Genomic DNA, 18,544 nt, shown 5'->3' with positions numbered 1-18,544 from the left:
TGGAGTCATGTTAGGTTCCTCTAAGCTCAGCAACCAGAGTTTATGTGGCGCGATCCTTACATGTATATTTCGAAAACGATTTAGGTCTGCCCGCCTTATTACACGTTCTTTCCAGTCTCGTTCGGATACATTCAAATATCATTTCTCACTGTGTATTTCCAAGAGAGTTTGCTTGGAAAACATTCATGTTTGATAAAACTGCTTAGAAATTCTTCCAGACCGTATTTATAAAGTGTTGTAACAAATGACCGGAATATTTCTGTACATTCTGCCAATCCAAACATGAGAAATATTGCTATGTTAAAGTTTAGCAACTGTTTATGTATTTGTGAGGTATCAGTTAGACAGAGTCTTCCAAAAAACAGTAACCGGTGTCTATCTATATACTGAATCATTCTGTCAATTCAAAGAGTTTCAAATGTGCTATCAGGCGGCGAGTTTTTAGCTAAACCTTGCAGGATGCGACAACACTTTCCTTTGTACAACCTCTAATTTATCTACATTTCTGACTCTGGTCTCACCCCACATCTCACAAGCGTGCAAACCAGTGGGCAAAATAACGTGTTTCCAAATAACAATAGACGCTATCGGGTGAATTTCTCCGAACCGAAGATCGATATACCGCAGCGAGTGGAAAGACTTTTGTAGTATTCCGCAAGCCCTTTCAATGCATTTATTTTGAGGATTCACACAGTTCCTGCATGAATAACACTTTCTTTCATTTTGATTTTACTTTCCCCAATGTCGAATTCCGTGTTACCTTGTTGGTTCCCGTTGTTAAACACGACTACAGCACTTTTCGCGGCATTGTATTTTAATTGCCATTTGTAGGCATGTGCTCTTGTAGTTTCTAGAAGGGTCAGTAGGCCGGATTTAGTTAAAGATATCAAACATGTATCGTCAGCCAACAAAAGACCAGGAATATGTCTGTCTATGAAATTAATTCCACATTTTGTCTCACACAAGTTAGTCATTAATCCATCAATAGATAATTTGAACATAAACGCGCTGAGAACTTTTCCTTGACCGACCCCGCGCGTCACTTCTACGCAGTCGCTGAGTTCACCCTTAAGACGAATACGTACTTTTGTGTTCATATATGAGCTAAAATAACTTTCCATAATTTTCCTCTAATACCAAGTTCATGCAATTTATGAAATAAACTATTCAGCCATATCCTGTCGAATGCCTTTTCATTATCTAGGAAAGCGATATTTCTTTATCCGAACTGTAATGAATTTGGAAAATCAATTTTTGACTGTATAATCCAATGCTCTATCCTTTCCAACAGAACTTCTTCGAATAGTTTGCCAGTTGATGACGTCAGCGTGATTCCTCTAAAGCTTGATGGGTCCGAAGGATTTTTTTATCCCCTCCTTTGAATACTGGTATCACAATACCTTCCTTAAACGATTCTGGTACATATTCTGAAGACAATATGAGACTGAAGAGAACGCATAAGAATTTGACGATCTCTTTCCCGCCATATTTTATATATTCATTGCATATACCGTCAGGCCCTGGGGATTTACCAATTTTTAATTTTGCTATGTGTAACTGTAGTTCCTTTACCGATATTTCATTTTCAATAGTATTTTGGGAATGAGGCGATGTAAGATATTGTAGGATTAATCAAGAGAGAAGAAGACAAAGTAATACTTCAAGAAGATCTAAATACCATGGGAGAATGGAGTGAGAAATGGCTACTAAAATTACATCCGGATAAATCCAAACATATGTTAGTCGGACAAGATACTGCACAAATAGATGGAACAGGAGCAGAGTACCAATTACTGGGGGAAAATCTAAGAGTCACTTTCATTGGTATAAATATATGACACCATACAATATAAAATAATAGTGAAAGATATCTTCATAAGGATTCCCACAAGTACATAAAGCATTATCTACAGGTGAATTCAACTGAAACTAGACATCCAAAAGATAATAAAAACTGGTAGGATTTCTTGTATGGAACTTAGCTCGAATTTAAAGAAAATATTCAAGCTAACAAATCTTTGGCCAGCAAAGCCTAAAATCAGATCAACATTAGTTAGTCTAATAGACTTTACTATTTCGGTATCAAGAGTTGCCATCTTCACTTTTGAGGTAATGTGACCGCCAGAAAACCGTTAATTATTGTATGTAAACACGGTTCACAGTGTTGTTACGGATGTCACACTCCACAAAGGGAGGTCGCATTCTAGTGGCCATACTCTTCAACGGGAGGTCACACATACAACGGGAGGTCACACATACAACGGGAGGCCACACATTACAACGGGAGTCACACATACAACGGGAGGTCACAGGGGAGGGATCTATTTGTTATAGAGGTCATGCTCAACAGTTGTAGTGATACAGTAACAGTTGGAGTGATATAGTAACAGCGGTAGTAATACAGTAACAGTGATAGTGATATAGTCACAGTGGTAGTGATACAGTAACAGTTGTAGTGATATATAGTAACAGTGGTAGTGATATAGTAACAGTGATAGTGATAGCTAAAAACGTCAATGACGTCGTCAAAACCAACCTGTCAGTCGAATTACGTACTTTACTATAGCTAAAACATCAATGACGTTGTCAAAACCAACCCGTCAGTCGAATTACGTATTTTTCTATAGCTAAATACATTAATGATGTCGTCAAAACCAACCCGTCAGTCGAATTACGTATTTTTCTATAGCTAAATACATCAATGACGTCGTCAAAACCAACCTGTCAGTCGAATTACGTACTCTACTATAGCTAAAAACGTAAATGACGTCGTCAAAAGCAACCCGTCAGTCGAATTACGTACTTCAGCTAAAAACATCAATAACGTCGTCAAAACCAACCCGTCAGTCGAATTACGTACTTTAGCTAAAAACATTAATGATGTCGTCAAAACCAACCTGTCAGTCGAATTACGTATTTTTCTATAGCTAAATACATCAATGACGTCGTCAAAAGCAACCTGTCAGTCGAATTACGTACTTTACTATAGCTAAATACATCAATGACGTCGTCAAAACCAACCCGTCAGTCGAATTACTTACTTTAGCTAAAAACATTAATGATGTCGTCAAAACCAACCCGTCAGTCGAATTACGTATTTTTCTATAGCTAGATACATCAATGACGTCGTCAAAACCAACCTGTCAGTCGAATTACGTACTTTACTATAGCTAAATACATCAATGACGTCGTCAAAACCAACCCGTCAGTCGAATTACGTATTTTTCTATAGCTAAATACATCAATGACGTCGTCAAAAGCAACCTGTCAGTCGAATTACGTATTTTTCTATAGCTAGATACATCAATGACGTCGTCAAAACCAACCTGTCAGTCGAATTACGTACTTTACTATAGCTAAATACATCAATGACGTCGTCAAAACCAACCCGTCAGTCGAATTTTGTACTCTACTATAGCTAAATACATCAATGACGTCGTCAAAACCAACCTGTCAGTCGAATTACGTACTTTACTATAGCTAAATACATCAATGACGTCGTCAAAACCAACCCGTCAGTCGAATTTTGTACTCTACTATAGCTAAATATTTCAATTTCTACCCAAATCAGACTCAATGAAACAACTGAATGTGATCTGTTTCATTTATCGATGAATTTGGCGAGATTAACATTGCCAGTGCGTATGAATACAAGTTTTAGGTAAAGGGAGAAAACTTCCCAAGTTCTATTAGACTGGCAATATACCACAGGTATGAGATTTAAATACATGAAAATAAATATTTAGAAACTATTGAAAACTATTAATACAATTTAATAAAAAAAAATAATTGTGTATTCAACATTTAATAACTGTAACTGTAACTTTACGTTTCAAAAGATTTGAAGTGACTGAAGACGATATTTCTTGTTCTCCGCTTCGGTGCCTGTAAAAATATGGCCGACACAGCTTCGTTTGCGAAACGTTATTCCTCCGCGGGGGGAAATGCATACTGTCTTTGTTGCACAGTATGATTTAAATTTCATTAAAGTTGTCGAAAAATATATTAAGTTATGTTCTTATTAAAGTTTCCACGCTGAAATATATTTCAACCTTTAACAATAATTTGTCTTCAAAGGACGGACTATTTGCTTGTATGACGTCAAACGATATGACGACAAGAAATGAAAATGGAAGTAGAAGATAAATTGCGTCAGTTCCCATGCTATAGAAAAACGAAGCGTGAATTGAAATTTAAGGATTGAATCATGCTTATGCTAAAATTTGTCTCAAGACCAACTCAATTCATCATTCCATGAAAGCAAGATTCAATCCATAAATACATCAAGGACGTCGTCAAAACCAACCCGTTAGTCGAATTACATAGGAGGGCATACCTCAAATACGGCAGGCAGAAAGGGGGAGACAACTAGTAACAGGGGCGATAACTCGGTGAGTAATGACGTCACACACTCTGCCATGATGATATGATGAGGGGCCGTAAGTGCAGTGGGTTGTTTAGGTCGTCAATTTGGATTTCCGTTGCTAAATAAATCCAAAATGGCGGACTCCTTAGCAAGCCATCCCCTCATCGTCATCTAATCATCATCTTTTCTGTCGTCCGTTATTAATCTCTGGAATTATTTCCTGACAGAGTAAAAATGACCCGTCAATAACTAAACTGAGAAATCACCTAAATGTACAAAGTCACAAGTTCCACCCTATTTCTATAGTGGTAGTAGACTGGATCAGATTCCCAATGCAAAATTGAGAATGCAGTTCTCTAAGTTTCTATATTCCGTAGAAACCTTGTCTATATTCCTTTGTGTTCGTGTAATGAATAAGATGAGAATGAATATTTTTTTAAAATTACAATATCGGCTCTCCTCCGACCTTTGCATACGTTGCTTTGGTCATTAGATAACCCTATCTCAATTGAAATGTTACTCTTCGGTAACAATGAACTAACAAACGATGAAAATTCTCTATTTTTTTTTTTTTTTTTGGGTGTAGAAAACTTTTTTAAAAAATTTAATTTTTCTAATTTCATTTTTTAAGAATATTCTTAATATTACTTTTTTGCAATACACAGTTGTTTATGAACATAATGCAGCAATGTCATACCATCAACATTAGTCATGGCATATCAACTTAAATTGTCTTATCACCTATCCTAACTTTTCTATTCTTACTACTTTCTCCATTTCATGCATACACACATAAATAACAACTATCTCCCACTTGTCAGATTTATAGTTTCTATTTACAAACGGAGACGGATTAATATAAGATGGAAAACTTGTTTCTGAATCTAATTTTAATGATTGTTCTTGTGTTGTTAAATATATATGTATATATAAGAATGAAATAAAGTTTATATTGAATCATTTTGCAATTTTTCCTATAATGCTACCTGGTTATCAACTAATTATTTAATTAAACAAACCACTACCACAATGCATGCAATGCAAATATTTTGAGGAATTTATTTGTCATTTTCTTATGAATTATTTGTTAACCAAATGAATGTAGATGTCAATGACATAGATAATTTTAGTTTGATATTAAAAAAACTTGTGTATTACGATTTTCTAAGCTTTCTTCATAGTATATGACAAAACAAATATCAGTAATAAAATAATTAACATGCTTTGCTTATTCAGAAATAATTTTTCAGTTCTTCAGAAAATGTCACCAAAATTATGTTTGCCAGAACATGCAAATGTTTGGTAGATAAAATTCTGTCAATTGATAACCATGCATTTTCAATGATGCAGAGATTATTTATTTTATAAATTGTGTTCTTATTGTAATATCTACATTGATTGGCTTTATATCAGAAACACCTAATATATATATAATATATATTCATTTTAACTAACCTCTTTAATCTATTTCTTATTCTTTTTCATTTCCTTCTTGACAGAGTAGTATGTCATATCAATTGTGATTGATGGAAGACACCACGAATGAGAAGTAAAAAATTCCATTCGATTTCATACGAAAAAAATATGGCATAAAACGGCATGTAATCAGTAGGTGTATTTTGTGTAAATGCTGTAATTTCTATGAATTTTGTTTACTATCTTTATTGTTGTGAAGCAACGTTATTTATTTATGAAATAATAATATAGTGCACACAGCTGTGTATCACTGATGTATCAGGGAATATGGCTAACTGTTGAATAGTTTTTATTCCCTCCATCTAACTTTACTCTTAAAAGGTGATTGAGATCCTACTTTTTCAATTAACAGCATGAAATCAAATGAAAAATACGTATCAATCCCATTATAAGTTGAAAAGAAATATTACAACTACACATCAAACAAGATCTTGAAATTTCAATTCAAAAGTTGAACTTTTCAAGTATTGATTACAATTATTTTTGAGATTATTCACGGGGGTAATCACAGCAATTGACCAGTCAGCAGGAAAAATCCATATTCTAAAATGTTGTTAAAAAGGATGCACAAAATAGGCAATAAAATATCTTTACCCACCCAAAAATTTCATTATGATAACACCTAAATCATGAGATTTGTCTCATTTTAAATTCTTTATAGCATTACTTATTTCATCTTCAGTAATTGCGGCATCGAAGGTCAGTAAATCGGTCGCCTTCGCAGAATTTGAGAGCCAAATCACCTCAACTGTTCTTGAATAATTTGTCTTTTAGCCGTACTCCCAAATTACAACCATACCAACCGACGCAGCATCAGGAGACCTTCAGCCAAAGTAAAAAAGCGTGACTACATCGACTTTGGTAAGATAGGTACGAAACAAAATCTAAAGGCACCCTTACCACTAAGATGAAAATAAATAGAACATTTTTAGTTGATTGTACGAGTACAAAATGGTTGACTTGATGAGGACATTGTACCTATGCTATCTTTCTGGCGGAAAAAAGGATTACACACCAGGGGTCGTAATTAATCGTCCAGGATGTGTGTGGGCATCGTTCTTGGATAGTTCGGATAGTTTAGAGTCAATATACTGAACCTTTGGATGTACTCGGTTACTGGACTATGTCTTTGACAGAATTTACGTTACAAAACTCTACAACTGTTGTGAAGATCCAGTTAGGAATAAGAAACACCACACGATATTTTGTCATACTCTATCCGTATGATTTGTATGCTTTCACTATGATCGACCGGTAAAGACACGCTCGTCTTCTCTACCTCTACGATGCAAATACAAGAGAAGGGAAATGGCTGGTAGAAAGTATCACAAATGAATAAATATACGCCTTATGTGAATTCTTAATGTGTACAAGGGTACAATTGAGGTAGGTGTCTACTTCGTGTCAAGAAACTTTTTCCTTACAAAACGACCATACATATTTTCTCCAGTCGCAGTATTAGAAATTCACGCGAGAAATCATTCCATACCTCGCATCTTTATCAAAACAGCATCATTAATGTTAAACGACGATAAAACAGACGAATAAGAGTGATTATCATACAACTGCGATGAAAGGGACTTTTGGAGCTACAGAAATAGGATGAAAGACATGCGAAATGTCTCGGGGCAAGTTCTAAGGTATGACTTATTGGGGGACCTCAAGCATTGGGAGGGAACATAATTCTTGAGGTGCAAGCATACCCCTTAGCACAGGTTAAGCGGCTGGAAAACCGCATACTCTACTACTTCCACTCTGTAACTTGGCTTTTAACGATAAAAAACCGCAGTTTTAACAGTGGTTGAATCTTTTTACGTCAATCCAAATTTAAACGAAAAGGTCTGCTATCTGCTCAACCGCTCGATTTAGCCCCTTAAGACATGTCTGTATTGCCCATTAGTGTTTCTCTCCATATATATTGGCCATGCGCTGTTATTTTTGTGAATTTTCCCTCTGATGGAGGATTCCATTGGTATTTTGTTTTCGTTTTTCTCTCTATTATCTTTTTGTAGAATTCATGAAAAGTTCTTTCACACTGCCGTAAAAGACATCATTCCATTCTCCAGGGAAATCTTCTGTCATTCTGATGTTATCTCCCTTGTTGTATCTGAATCGTGATGTTGTATTAAGTCTTGTCCACCTGCAATCTCGAAGGTTTTACAAATGACACTGAAGTGAATGGCACATTGAATGTAATGACGTTCAATTTACAGATTATGATTAACTTGCTTTCTCAACGTTTATTGCTTTTATGTGACCGTTGATTCGATTTAGGGGTTTGTATTCACTTATGAGTTTCCATGAGACTACTCAGACGATTGGCATGGAGTCGAAGGACTCCAATAAATACTGATGAACGGTTTGGGTGAATACAAGTGAACGGTGATACTAAATATATGTGTGGATTTTCCATGTAGGCTAAAAAAAGTCTTATTTAACAGTCAAGACTACAAATAACTGGAGGCCGACTTTTTTGATATATAAAAGCTGAAATTAAAACGATACTTCTAATATAAAATATCACCATGTTTGTGCGTAACACGTGTCAAATACCTTTGCCAATCTTATTGGCCGAATTCAGTTGATAGAGTATCGCTTAAATTAGCACATTGTTAAAAATAACGCCGATATCTAATCGAAGATGCCATTTGTATCTCAATAACATTCGTCATAGCATAGGAGAGTTATGGTAAAAAAAACCAAGGAGTGTGCTATGCAAAGATGTCACGTCGGGTTCCCACACAGTATTCATAAACTATTGAAAAGTATATTGCACATAACGAAATATAATCAGAAAATAATGTGTCATGATGTTTCTGGTATTTTGTACAGGTAATCCTCCAGGGATATACGTCATTTTACTTTGGTTCATCACTGTATTTACTGATGGAATGACAGACGATAAAAGAAATCTTGATTTAAGGTACCTTCTTTTCAAATCCGGGACAGCACGAAAAATCAGTGTACATATTTTTGGAAAACTGTTAATCTATTTCTTATTACGATACCATTACATTCCCTGGACTGGTCTGGGTATATATTGTAGTTGCTGTTACTGAAACAGAAAACGTGTGCCCTTCCAGGACATGTCCTCTTATTCCCTATACAAATATCGAGGGCATCCGTGTAAATAATTTCTTTGGAAATAGATTGACCTCGTTTGGTAAGACAATTGTTTGTTTATGTGATATGAATTTCAACGTGTTTGGTACTCGTTAGTATACATGTTGCTTTGTTTGTATATATCAATTTTTATCAGCAGTTAGTAGATAGTCATATATTTATGATTAAATTCTGATGCGCCACGGAGAATAATGATGTATCTCGTTGCTTTTATACCACCGTAAACGCAACAAAACGCTTTTTAATCCCTATTTATACATGTAAAATTGTACAATTATAACAATAGACGGAAAGGAAACACATTGATTTTATTTTTTTTCAGATTTTCATTTGTTCGTTTGTCGTTTTTAATGTCACTGTTATACTAAATATCGAAAATAATTGTACTCGAGATATGGATATCGAATTTGAAGTTTTGTATTACGGTATGAACGGCGCAATGACTGTTATAAAGTTCCTTCCCCTATTTCTGTTAAGCCTTCTTTTTTACACACTGGATAAGAGCTTCTCCCTTTAGGCCGGCCAAAATGTTCTTTGCTGTCAGTATAGACATGTTGTTTCTGGTAGTAGTTGTCGAACTTCCAATATGTGGCAGTATAATACAGTTGTCTAGTTTGACCAATGGGTGGTTCTTAGATATAGGTTCAGGAGTTGTTGCATCAAGTCCGGCGGCAAAGATTTGACCAGTAGTCAAAGCTTCATACAAATCATCTTGGTTGACAAGAATCCCTCGTGTGACATTGACAAATACAGCTGAATTTTTCATCTTCTTAAACGCCTCCTTGTCAAATAAACCATAGTTATCGGAGTTACTGGAACAACATGCTAATACAAAGTCTGATTCTGATAAAAGCCTTTCGAACGATGCAAACTCTGCGGAGACCTCGACCGCCAAAGGAACTTCTGCAATGTCATAATAGAGAAATCTGGCAACGTCGAACCCTTTTAGACGCTTAGCAACTGCTAGGCCAATTCTTCCAAGCCCAATGATTCCAACGGTTGAGCCCTTGGTCTCAGGACCACTTAGGTAAAGACCACTCTCCCACTTGCCATCAGCTTGACCATTTGTGATGTCAGCCATGCCTTTAGACACAAATACAACACATGTCGGTAACATTTACATTTGCATGCAACATCAAAGTTCAGTTCAAAAAAGGCGTAGAATATTTCGTATCATACATCCGCATCACTTTTTCATTAAGAAAACATATTACCAAAACGACCAGCTGTAGTCGTATTAGAAGAAGAAATAAACGTATACCTTATATGTAACTTAGGTTTCTTCTCTTTTACATTTGCATGCAACATCAAAGTTCAGTTCAAAAAGGCGTAGAATATTTCGTATCATACATCCGCATCACTTTTTCATTAAGAAAACATATTACCAAAACGATCAGCTGTAGTCGTATTAGAAGAAGAAATAAACGTATACCTTATATGTAACTTAGGTTTCTTCTCTTTTGCTTGTTGGTTACGTTGGTGTATATCTTTTTCTCATTTGAGTACGTGTCTTTGTTTGCTCATATTTGCCCTAGTTTTATGGTATTTGAGTTTGGATTATGATTATGTTGCCATGTTGGTATTTTCCTTTCCTATTCTTAGTTCTTTCTTTTAATTTGAGAACTAGAAATGACCAAGGAGAAATTAAAGGTACATGTTCTTGTTTTGTTTCATTTAAATAAACATAGAAATAGTTTCATGAGGAAGTGTTTGGCAGCACTTGTACGTTGACATCTAACAATTATTTGAGCGAAAAAGATCACTAGATCTCATAAAAAAACGCCCCAACAGATATTGTAGCAACTTTACTTTTCCTACCCCGAATTTCACCGTGGTGAATCTTTAAAGAACTCCGACTGTAGACCCAAGTGTACTTGCACAATGATCAGTCATCTGACCTAGTGTCTGACCTCAACGCATTAAAATGATTTGGCCAGAAAGGTTGTGTTTAAGCAAATATAAAACTCGATGAAAAGATTTTCAAGAAATCACAAAATGAAACTTGATTGATATCTTTAAGAAAATACTACCAAAACAGTAAATTTAGAAAGACATTTGTAATTAGATTTTAAATTAATAGTTGGGTGGTCGTAAGATTAGTAGGAATATATTTAGACATTGAATCTCAGTAGCAAGTTTAACACGAAAATACCGTTTACTGTATGGACATTTGACAGATGTTCATTGAATACACACTTTGTGAAATTTTGTAATGGACCAATGGGATGTCGTCGATTTAGCGTAAGACGTTTACTGTTCCGGAACACATTGTCTTATTACCTTTGAACCTTTTCATATGTTATTGAGTTAGAGTTAAGATAATGATTCTGCTAACATGTCGCTTTTATAGTAGAACGTAATATAAAGTGACCCTGTATGTGATGATTTTATGACACTGAAATAAAGTTGTCGTGAAAGAGAGGTGGTTTTTATGTCGTTTACATGAGCATTGCCAACTATAAGATATTTGTAGATTTCACAGATACTAAATTAAACATTTAAGATCAACAATAATAGTAAGCATGTTTCATATAATGTTTAAGTAATATATATATACCGGCCAAAGCAGTAGAAAGTAACAGTTGACTAGTCCGAAGTCGCAGTCAAATGATTGCAACCAGTTGAATTCTTTACCTTCTTTCAGTCTACGTGACGAAGCTAGGAGCAGAGCAACTGCTAGTTCAGCCACAGAATCAGACAACACATTTGGAGTGTGACCAACCTGGACGTTTCGCTTGTGACATGCTTCAACATCAATCAAGTCGTACCCAACTGCAAACGTTGCCACGACCTTGAGATTTGGACCTGGAGATTCAAATACATTAAGGTAAAATATATAGAAAATAACCCCCTCCGATCTTTGCTGCCGGACTTGATGCAACAACCCCTGGGTCTATCTCTAAGGACCTCCCACTGGTCATATTTAAACTATATATACTGAAACGAAAAAAAAAAAAAAAAACGCAACTTGGAAAATTGTTATTAATTTTGTATTAAATATACATAGCTGTATAAAAATCGCGGAAATAAAAGTGCACCCTGCCTATCACCCTAACCAATGTTCAAAATCAACCAGGTGTGACGAGAAACCTATGCACATCCGGCGCGGTAAAAACATCAAAAACCGTGCCTGTACAAACATATGCATTCTTTTTCATTCAAACCAGTATCAATTTATCACTAACATCTAGACAATCATCGCCAATACTTTTGCAAACAATAATTCCTTTTACAATTATGCCACGATTATCACAGGTTGATAGAGGACGTGTTATCGCGATGCTTATGGCAGGGAGCACGCAACTTCACGTCGCTCGACACTTCAGAGTTAACAAATCGACTATTAGTCGATGAGTTCTACGTCGTAACGCCACAGGAAGAGTCGATGACCGGCCAAGATCAGGACGTCCACGCGTAACGTCACGACGTCGGGTTGTTAGGCTAGCACACTTGCGTAACAGGAGGTTAACGGCTGCTGAAACGGCAAGGAATACGATTGGTAATCATAACCATCGGGTTCATCCCCAAACAGTGATCATATGCCCAGACGTTTTCCTATGAGACGTTGGAGGTCCATGCTCTTCACCGATGAATCTCGATTCACGTTATTTCGAGCAGATGGCCGTCAACGTGTGTACCGGCGTCGAGGCGAACGTTTTGCTGTGTTTTGGAGCATGACCGATTTGGGGGTGGATCAGTTATGGTTTGGGCGGGAATCTCCCATGGTTTGAAGACACCTTTGGTGATAGTCAATGGGAATTTAACGGCCGTACGCTATCGGGATGAGATCCTTAGGCCCCATGTTGTGCCGTTTGTTAGGCAGCATCATCTAACCTTGCAGCAAGATAACGCGAGACCACACGTTGCAAGAGTCTGTAGAGACTTTCTTGCGACGCAGAACATTGTTCCTATAGATTGGCCTCCATATAGCCCTGATTTGTCCCCAATCGAGCATTTGTGTGATGAACCAGACAGAAGAATTCGCAATCGCCGTAACCCCCCAAATACCCTCCCCCAGGTAGCAAATGCACTCGTCCAAGAATGGAATAACATTCCAATACGGACAGTCTATGCCCTGATGAACTCGATGCAACGAAGAATTAGAGATGCTGTAGCTGTTCGAGGAGGACATACACGATATTAGGGCACGGTTTCAAAACTGCTGCCATTTCAACTTGGATTCACGTAGGGTACTACCAATCATGACCTTCTAGCGAAGTGACCTTTTCTTAAAAATCTCCAAACATTTAGAGGATGTTACATCAATATTCAATATTAACTATTACATATGAAATTTTTATTTTATTAAACCTACAATTTGAAGTTGCGTTTCTGATTCGTTTCAGTATATATATACGTTAGCGGAATACATTTGTCGTGTTGATTTGATTTTTTTCAACTATATATATATATATATACACACATATATGCATGTATAGATGCCTTTAGTAATAACAAATAAATTTCACAAGTATGTTTAGTATTTATGTATCTATCTCCTAAACACACCAGTGACTCTTCAACATCATTCGCACACCTCGATTATTAACTGAGTACAAATGATTCCAAAAAGGACAGGTTTCATGTAATATTTCATGATCGTTATTACATTTGAAATATTTCACTCAATTGTGACATTATCTGGGTATACTTATACAACGATGCAGATAGCGTCGATCAAAAAGATGACACTTACCTTTCTGGGACTGCTAGTCATATTCACCATTTTCATTTTAAGGAAAATTCGTATAAACCTTTCATTTAGTTCTTTATATACTGAAAGGATATAGAAACGCAGGGTAATATTTATTCCGATATTTTGAAAACGCGTTCTCCAAATAAAGTGAAACTTTGTGGATTGAGTAATTAGGTCATATTACACCTTGTCATGTATCGAAATTTAGTCACGGTACAGTGCGCAGCGGAAATCATGGGCGTCCTTTAAGTTCAAAAACTGTAAGGAATCGATTACGAGAAGTTGGTTTAAGAGCACGTCGCCCTTACGTAGGTCCACAGCGCCTGGGTCGCTGCACATGCACATGAAGTTTTCTTCACGGACGAGTCTCGATTCTGTCTTTAGTACCTCTAAACCAATTGTCAGATGCAAAATACAGACTTCGGAAATTTTTAAGCTTTAATTTATGTGTAAGTATACAAAATTTCGTTTTAAATGAAGCCCGATATCATACTTAATTTCTGGTTTAAAGTTCACCCTGCGTTTCTTTATCCTTTCAGTATAATTGGAGCGATTTTCAATGTCAGTTTTTTATAAATATGTAATGATTCTAGCTATGCGTTAATAACTACAATGACACATAAAATGATAAACGCAGGATAGTAAATAATTGGTTATTCATATTAGATGTAATAAAAAGAAAGTTTTCCCTAGATCTTTGGCGTGCAAAACATTAAACCCGTGAGACCAGTATCATCATATATCTTATGAAAAGAACAAAAATCGTTTTATGGCATTTTGAAGTAAAGATATTGCAACTACTTACTTTGTAAAACTGTGTGTTTAAAGTTTCAGCTATTGGTGTTGAAAGTGCATTTTATGATCCTGTCCATGTACATATCAGATGTTTTAAAACATATGCGTTTCAATTAAATTGATATAAATATGCAAAATCACCGGATAAAAGCTCAATTGCGTGATGAACTCAAATATATCATGATTCCTCATAGACATGGTAGAATGATCACTTTCACAGCACAACCAGAACAAGCTGATGATGACCTCTGGTCCTGCCTACGCATATTTCTATCACCAAACACAAGAAGTTCATCGGACGTAAATAACTCACCAATCTCCTTGTGACTTTCAATACTGTTGATGTCTTTAAATGCAATATTTCCAAAAATCTAGAACTCTATTTTCCTACTTTGCAAGGGAACTGTCCCTCCCTATTATAATATGTATAGTAGTAGAACACGGAGGTATAATTATGGTATATGATCAGGTAACGAGGTCACAAAGATCTTAGATAACATCTTACCAGCCGCGTCAAGGACCTGTTCATCAATGGTGTTTATATAGTGACAGAGAATCCCATCCACACCTGCTACATTTTCTGTTAGCTCCTCGTGGCTTATGATACGACCATGGGGCCATATTGTGACGTCGCACTCACTCTTAAGTAGATCCATCCCGGGGGAAGGAATGTTTCTAGTAGCGAATACCCTGGGACGTGCTGACATTATTAACGTCTAACGTGATCTGTGTTTGGCAACAGGACCTGCTTAGAGAGCGGGGTACTACTTGTTTAAGATAACGTAAATATTCTATGTCATAAGTTCACAATCTGGAGGCCTAAGATGGGGTTTAATGTTTCTTTACAATATTTGGTACAAAGTCATGTCTTTTTGTTGTAATTTGATTATTTGTTTTATTTATATGTTATTTTTCTTATCTACGAGGAAAAGTACAATAGTTTCTCATCATTTTTTATCAAAGAAAATTAATATATTCAAGCTGCATCAAAATTAATGCTTTATGTAAAATACATGGTCGTCCCATCTGTTACGTGTAGATATAGATACTACCCTCTTGTATCTAGGTCAGCATATTATGCATACACACAGAAAGGTCCAAGGCACAGAAGTCATTAATTCAATTCTGTATATTCTATCTATACGTACTTGAATAGAGTAAACACTGCAATAACTACCATACATATTTTCATAGCATTGCTATTCAACAGGTGATTTATAAGACAAGCAGTGCATCCAAATGACAAACGAATAAGAGATCATGGCAGCATCTATTGAGGAGTTTATCATTAAAAAGAAGAAGCATATTCAATCATTAGAAGAAACTTGGTTGAATAGTTGGAAAAATATGACCACAAATAACAACTTAAGAACTATCATATTGGATTCAATTAAAAAAAGCAACATTATATGGACATTTTAATTTAGAAGACAAATTTATCAAAATATTGAAATTAGCCCCCACCAACTTAAACGATTACATTAGCAAAGTCAATAGAGCTGTCAATTTAAATTATCTGTACAAAAATCACTCACCATAATACAGACTGTTTTTTCACAGAAGTAGTAAAGATCGACATGTGATTACATACATTGTGATAAAGCCTAGCGATAAAGAATGATAAATGCATGAATTATTGATATTATTCAGTATGGGGCAAATATAACATAACATATATTCTACGAATTTAGAATACACACTTGCATTTAGAACCAGGTAAATCTCCTAATAATATGTAAAACGATCACCATATTTACGGCACAAAAGAAGATGACTCCTATGGATAAGGTAAGGGCAACTGAATTTCTTTTATAGAAATACCTGCTCCATAGTATTATCTTCTCTGTTTTGTCTCCAGATACAAAGATTCAAGCGTGTATTCTTGCTACAATGGAAAAGAATGAATAACTCAGTTAAAAAGGAGTTCGATATCATGTCTAGTGTTATATATGAACTCATAAAACGTAGACAACGCAAATTGCGATACATACAGCAGGTCTGTTTATCTTACGCGGATCATATAGTGAGATACACTAAATGTTTGGATCGTATCTGATGAGCTGAATACTTTTAATCACCCAGATATTTACAAAAATATAGCCTGGTTATAAATAATAATTATGTATTTTTCATGTATTTAAGTCAAAAAATTAACACAATCAACCCAATACGTTCCTAATTACAAATGTTATGATTAAACAACATCAAATTCAGATACAAAGGCGATGCTTCTTTTGTTTTACATTGCAGTATTATTATCTAACGAATTACTATGTTGTATGTGGTGTATTTTGCTCAGTACCTGTGATGTTATGTGTGGGACAGGACTTAAAAAAAGCTCTGTCTGATGCCCAATCACTTTGTCATATATGTATAAATACGACAAGAAAATGCCTGCACGTCTAATTGATGAACTTAACGATACATTAAAGCGCTTATAAAAATGAAGATTCAACTAGAAAAAGAAACACCATATAAAGATATCATTATCAATGTAGAAAATCAAATTGCAAATAAAAACCGAGTTAAATGTCAACCTAATTAAAAGATATAAATAACAAAATTTGATAGCTCTGGATGGCTCTTACAACCAGAACTTAGTTGTGTATAATTTAATATCACATCGGCTTTATTTCATCTATAGAAATATTAGACCATATCCCATCTATATTCAGCTTAGAGCAAATCAAAGTAAGTTATCTTGGTCAAACGGAAATGAACTGGTTACTCTGCAGTTTCTCGAGTTTAAGATTTCGGCCAGTTGTATATGGACTCACTAAACATAGGCAAATTGAGATAAACAATCCTCGAAAAAAACCGTTCTGTTTATATAACACAGGACATAGATAGATGAAATAGGACTTAATTCAAATTATCAAATCCATTAGAAATCCATTACCCAATTCTGAAACTAATTGCGGCGCCAAAATCTAGATTCCAAATAAGTTTCCTCAACATACATACACCGAGATAAGACTACTCTAGCGATAAAAGATTCTTCATTTTAACGTCATCTTAGGTAGAATATTTATCTTTACTAGCAGCATAGTTAAATCAAGTAAATAAAATGGTTAGATATTTTAGACCTGTCACACACGACATACAAGACCAATACCCTACCTCTAAACTTCTCTTCCCATACCATCTATCACTTATTCAAACCTCTTGGTAAACCAAATTTACATAGTAGTATAAATGATATAAAAGAAAAATCGAATTCTCTCTAATTTATTCATTATTCCGTCCTAAAACATAATCCAGTCACCTTATTCTTGCCTATCCAGTTTTCCTCAACATCGTTAAATAGCTTGCCTTTGCGTATACTCTTCCAAATTAGCAAGTTCCATAAATCACACTCAAACGTCTGAATAGTGTACAGATATATGGAGTCCAATTTAAATGGATTATCAGAAGGCATTAGCCAAGAGAGGTCAAGTTATTCAGTTGAATGGTTGAAAATGATTAAAGATGGGACCAAAATGAACAAGCGGTAATCATAACTGCACTGGCACCAAACCAACCACTAACGATAGTCTAAAAGACTGTCTACCTCCGCATGAAGATCACTGAAGAAGTGCATTTGTGAAAACGTCGATCTAGTCGTTAAAAGAATAGTATTAGGGTAACAATTAATATATATTAAGGTTTTTGTATTCGGACGTTTAAGTTATGTGATATTCAATGAAAACCCTACAATCATCATACAATTCGTTCGTCCTTCTTCGACCATAGAATTACTTGTCAATAGTGATACGGTTCTAAATATTGAAACCGAGAAGGCAATTGAGAAAAATCTAAATTGATCAAAAGAAATGTCGAATTGTAGATGTAGGTTTAAATATATAATGGTGTTTCACATTTCATATTACTGTCACTATTACAGTATATATATAATTCTTAACCCTACCGTCAATGAACTTTAACTCTACATCTCCATATGAAGAGCATATAATCACCCCACTATCAAACTGGCCTGACAACACACCTGTCGAATTTAGTGGTAAAATCTTCTAATAGACTACCGATATACATGGAAAAGGTGTGTTTTTCTCTTGGTTCACTGGTTTGATATCGTTCCCTTCTTTTGA

General features: G+C 35.4%; 1 protein-coding gene across 1 annotated transcript; it reads right to left on the bottom strand.

The window, feature by feature from the left end:
- Nucleotides 1-9,437: 9,437 nt before the first annotated feature.
- Nucleotides 9,438-15,163, bottom strand: LOC132544764 (glyoxylate reductase/hydroxypyruvate reductase-like). The gene is made up of 3 exons (XM_060208413.1): nt 14,962-15,163; nt 11,600-11,770; nt 9,438-10,048 (listed from the first exon to the last, which is right to left on the bottom strand). Exons 1-3 carry the CDS (start codon nt 15,161-15,163, stop codon nt 9,438-9,440), a joined length of 984 nt encoding a protein of 327 aa, XP_060064396.1.
- Nucleotides 15,164-18,544: the final 3,381 nt, after the last annotated feature.

This window comes from Ylistrum balloti, unplaced genomic scaffold (assembly GCF_031769215.1).
Source record: "Ylistrum balloti isolate Yb309-2 unplaced genomic scaffold, AGI_CSIRO_Ybal_v1 Utg369808, whole genome shotgun sequence".
In the NCBI taxonomy this organism is placed as follows: Eukaryota; Metazoa; Mollusca; class Bivalvia; order Pectinida; family Pectinidae; genus Ylistrum; species Ylistrum balloti.
The sequence above is the reverse complement of the archived record's forward strand: the minus strand, read 5'-3'. Positions and strand labels throughout refer to the sequence as shown.

Bases quoted from the DNA above. Each gene is read 5' to 3' on its own strand.
- LOC132544764 (XM_060208413.1), bottom strand. From the start codon at position 15,163: ATGTCAGCACGTCCCAGGGTATTCGCTACTAGAAACATTCCTTCCCCC. The intron at 11,771-14,961 runs GTAAGATGTTAT...TTGAATCTCCAG, and splicing joins ACAGGTCCTTGACGCGGCTG to GTCCAAATCTCAAGGTCGTG. The intron at 10,049-11,599 runs GTAAAGAATTCA...TTGTGTCTAAAG, and splicing joins GTCACGTAGACTGAAAGAAG to GCATGGCTGACATCACAAAT.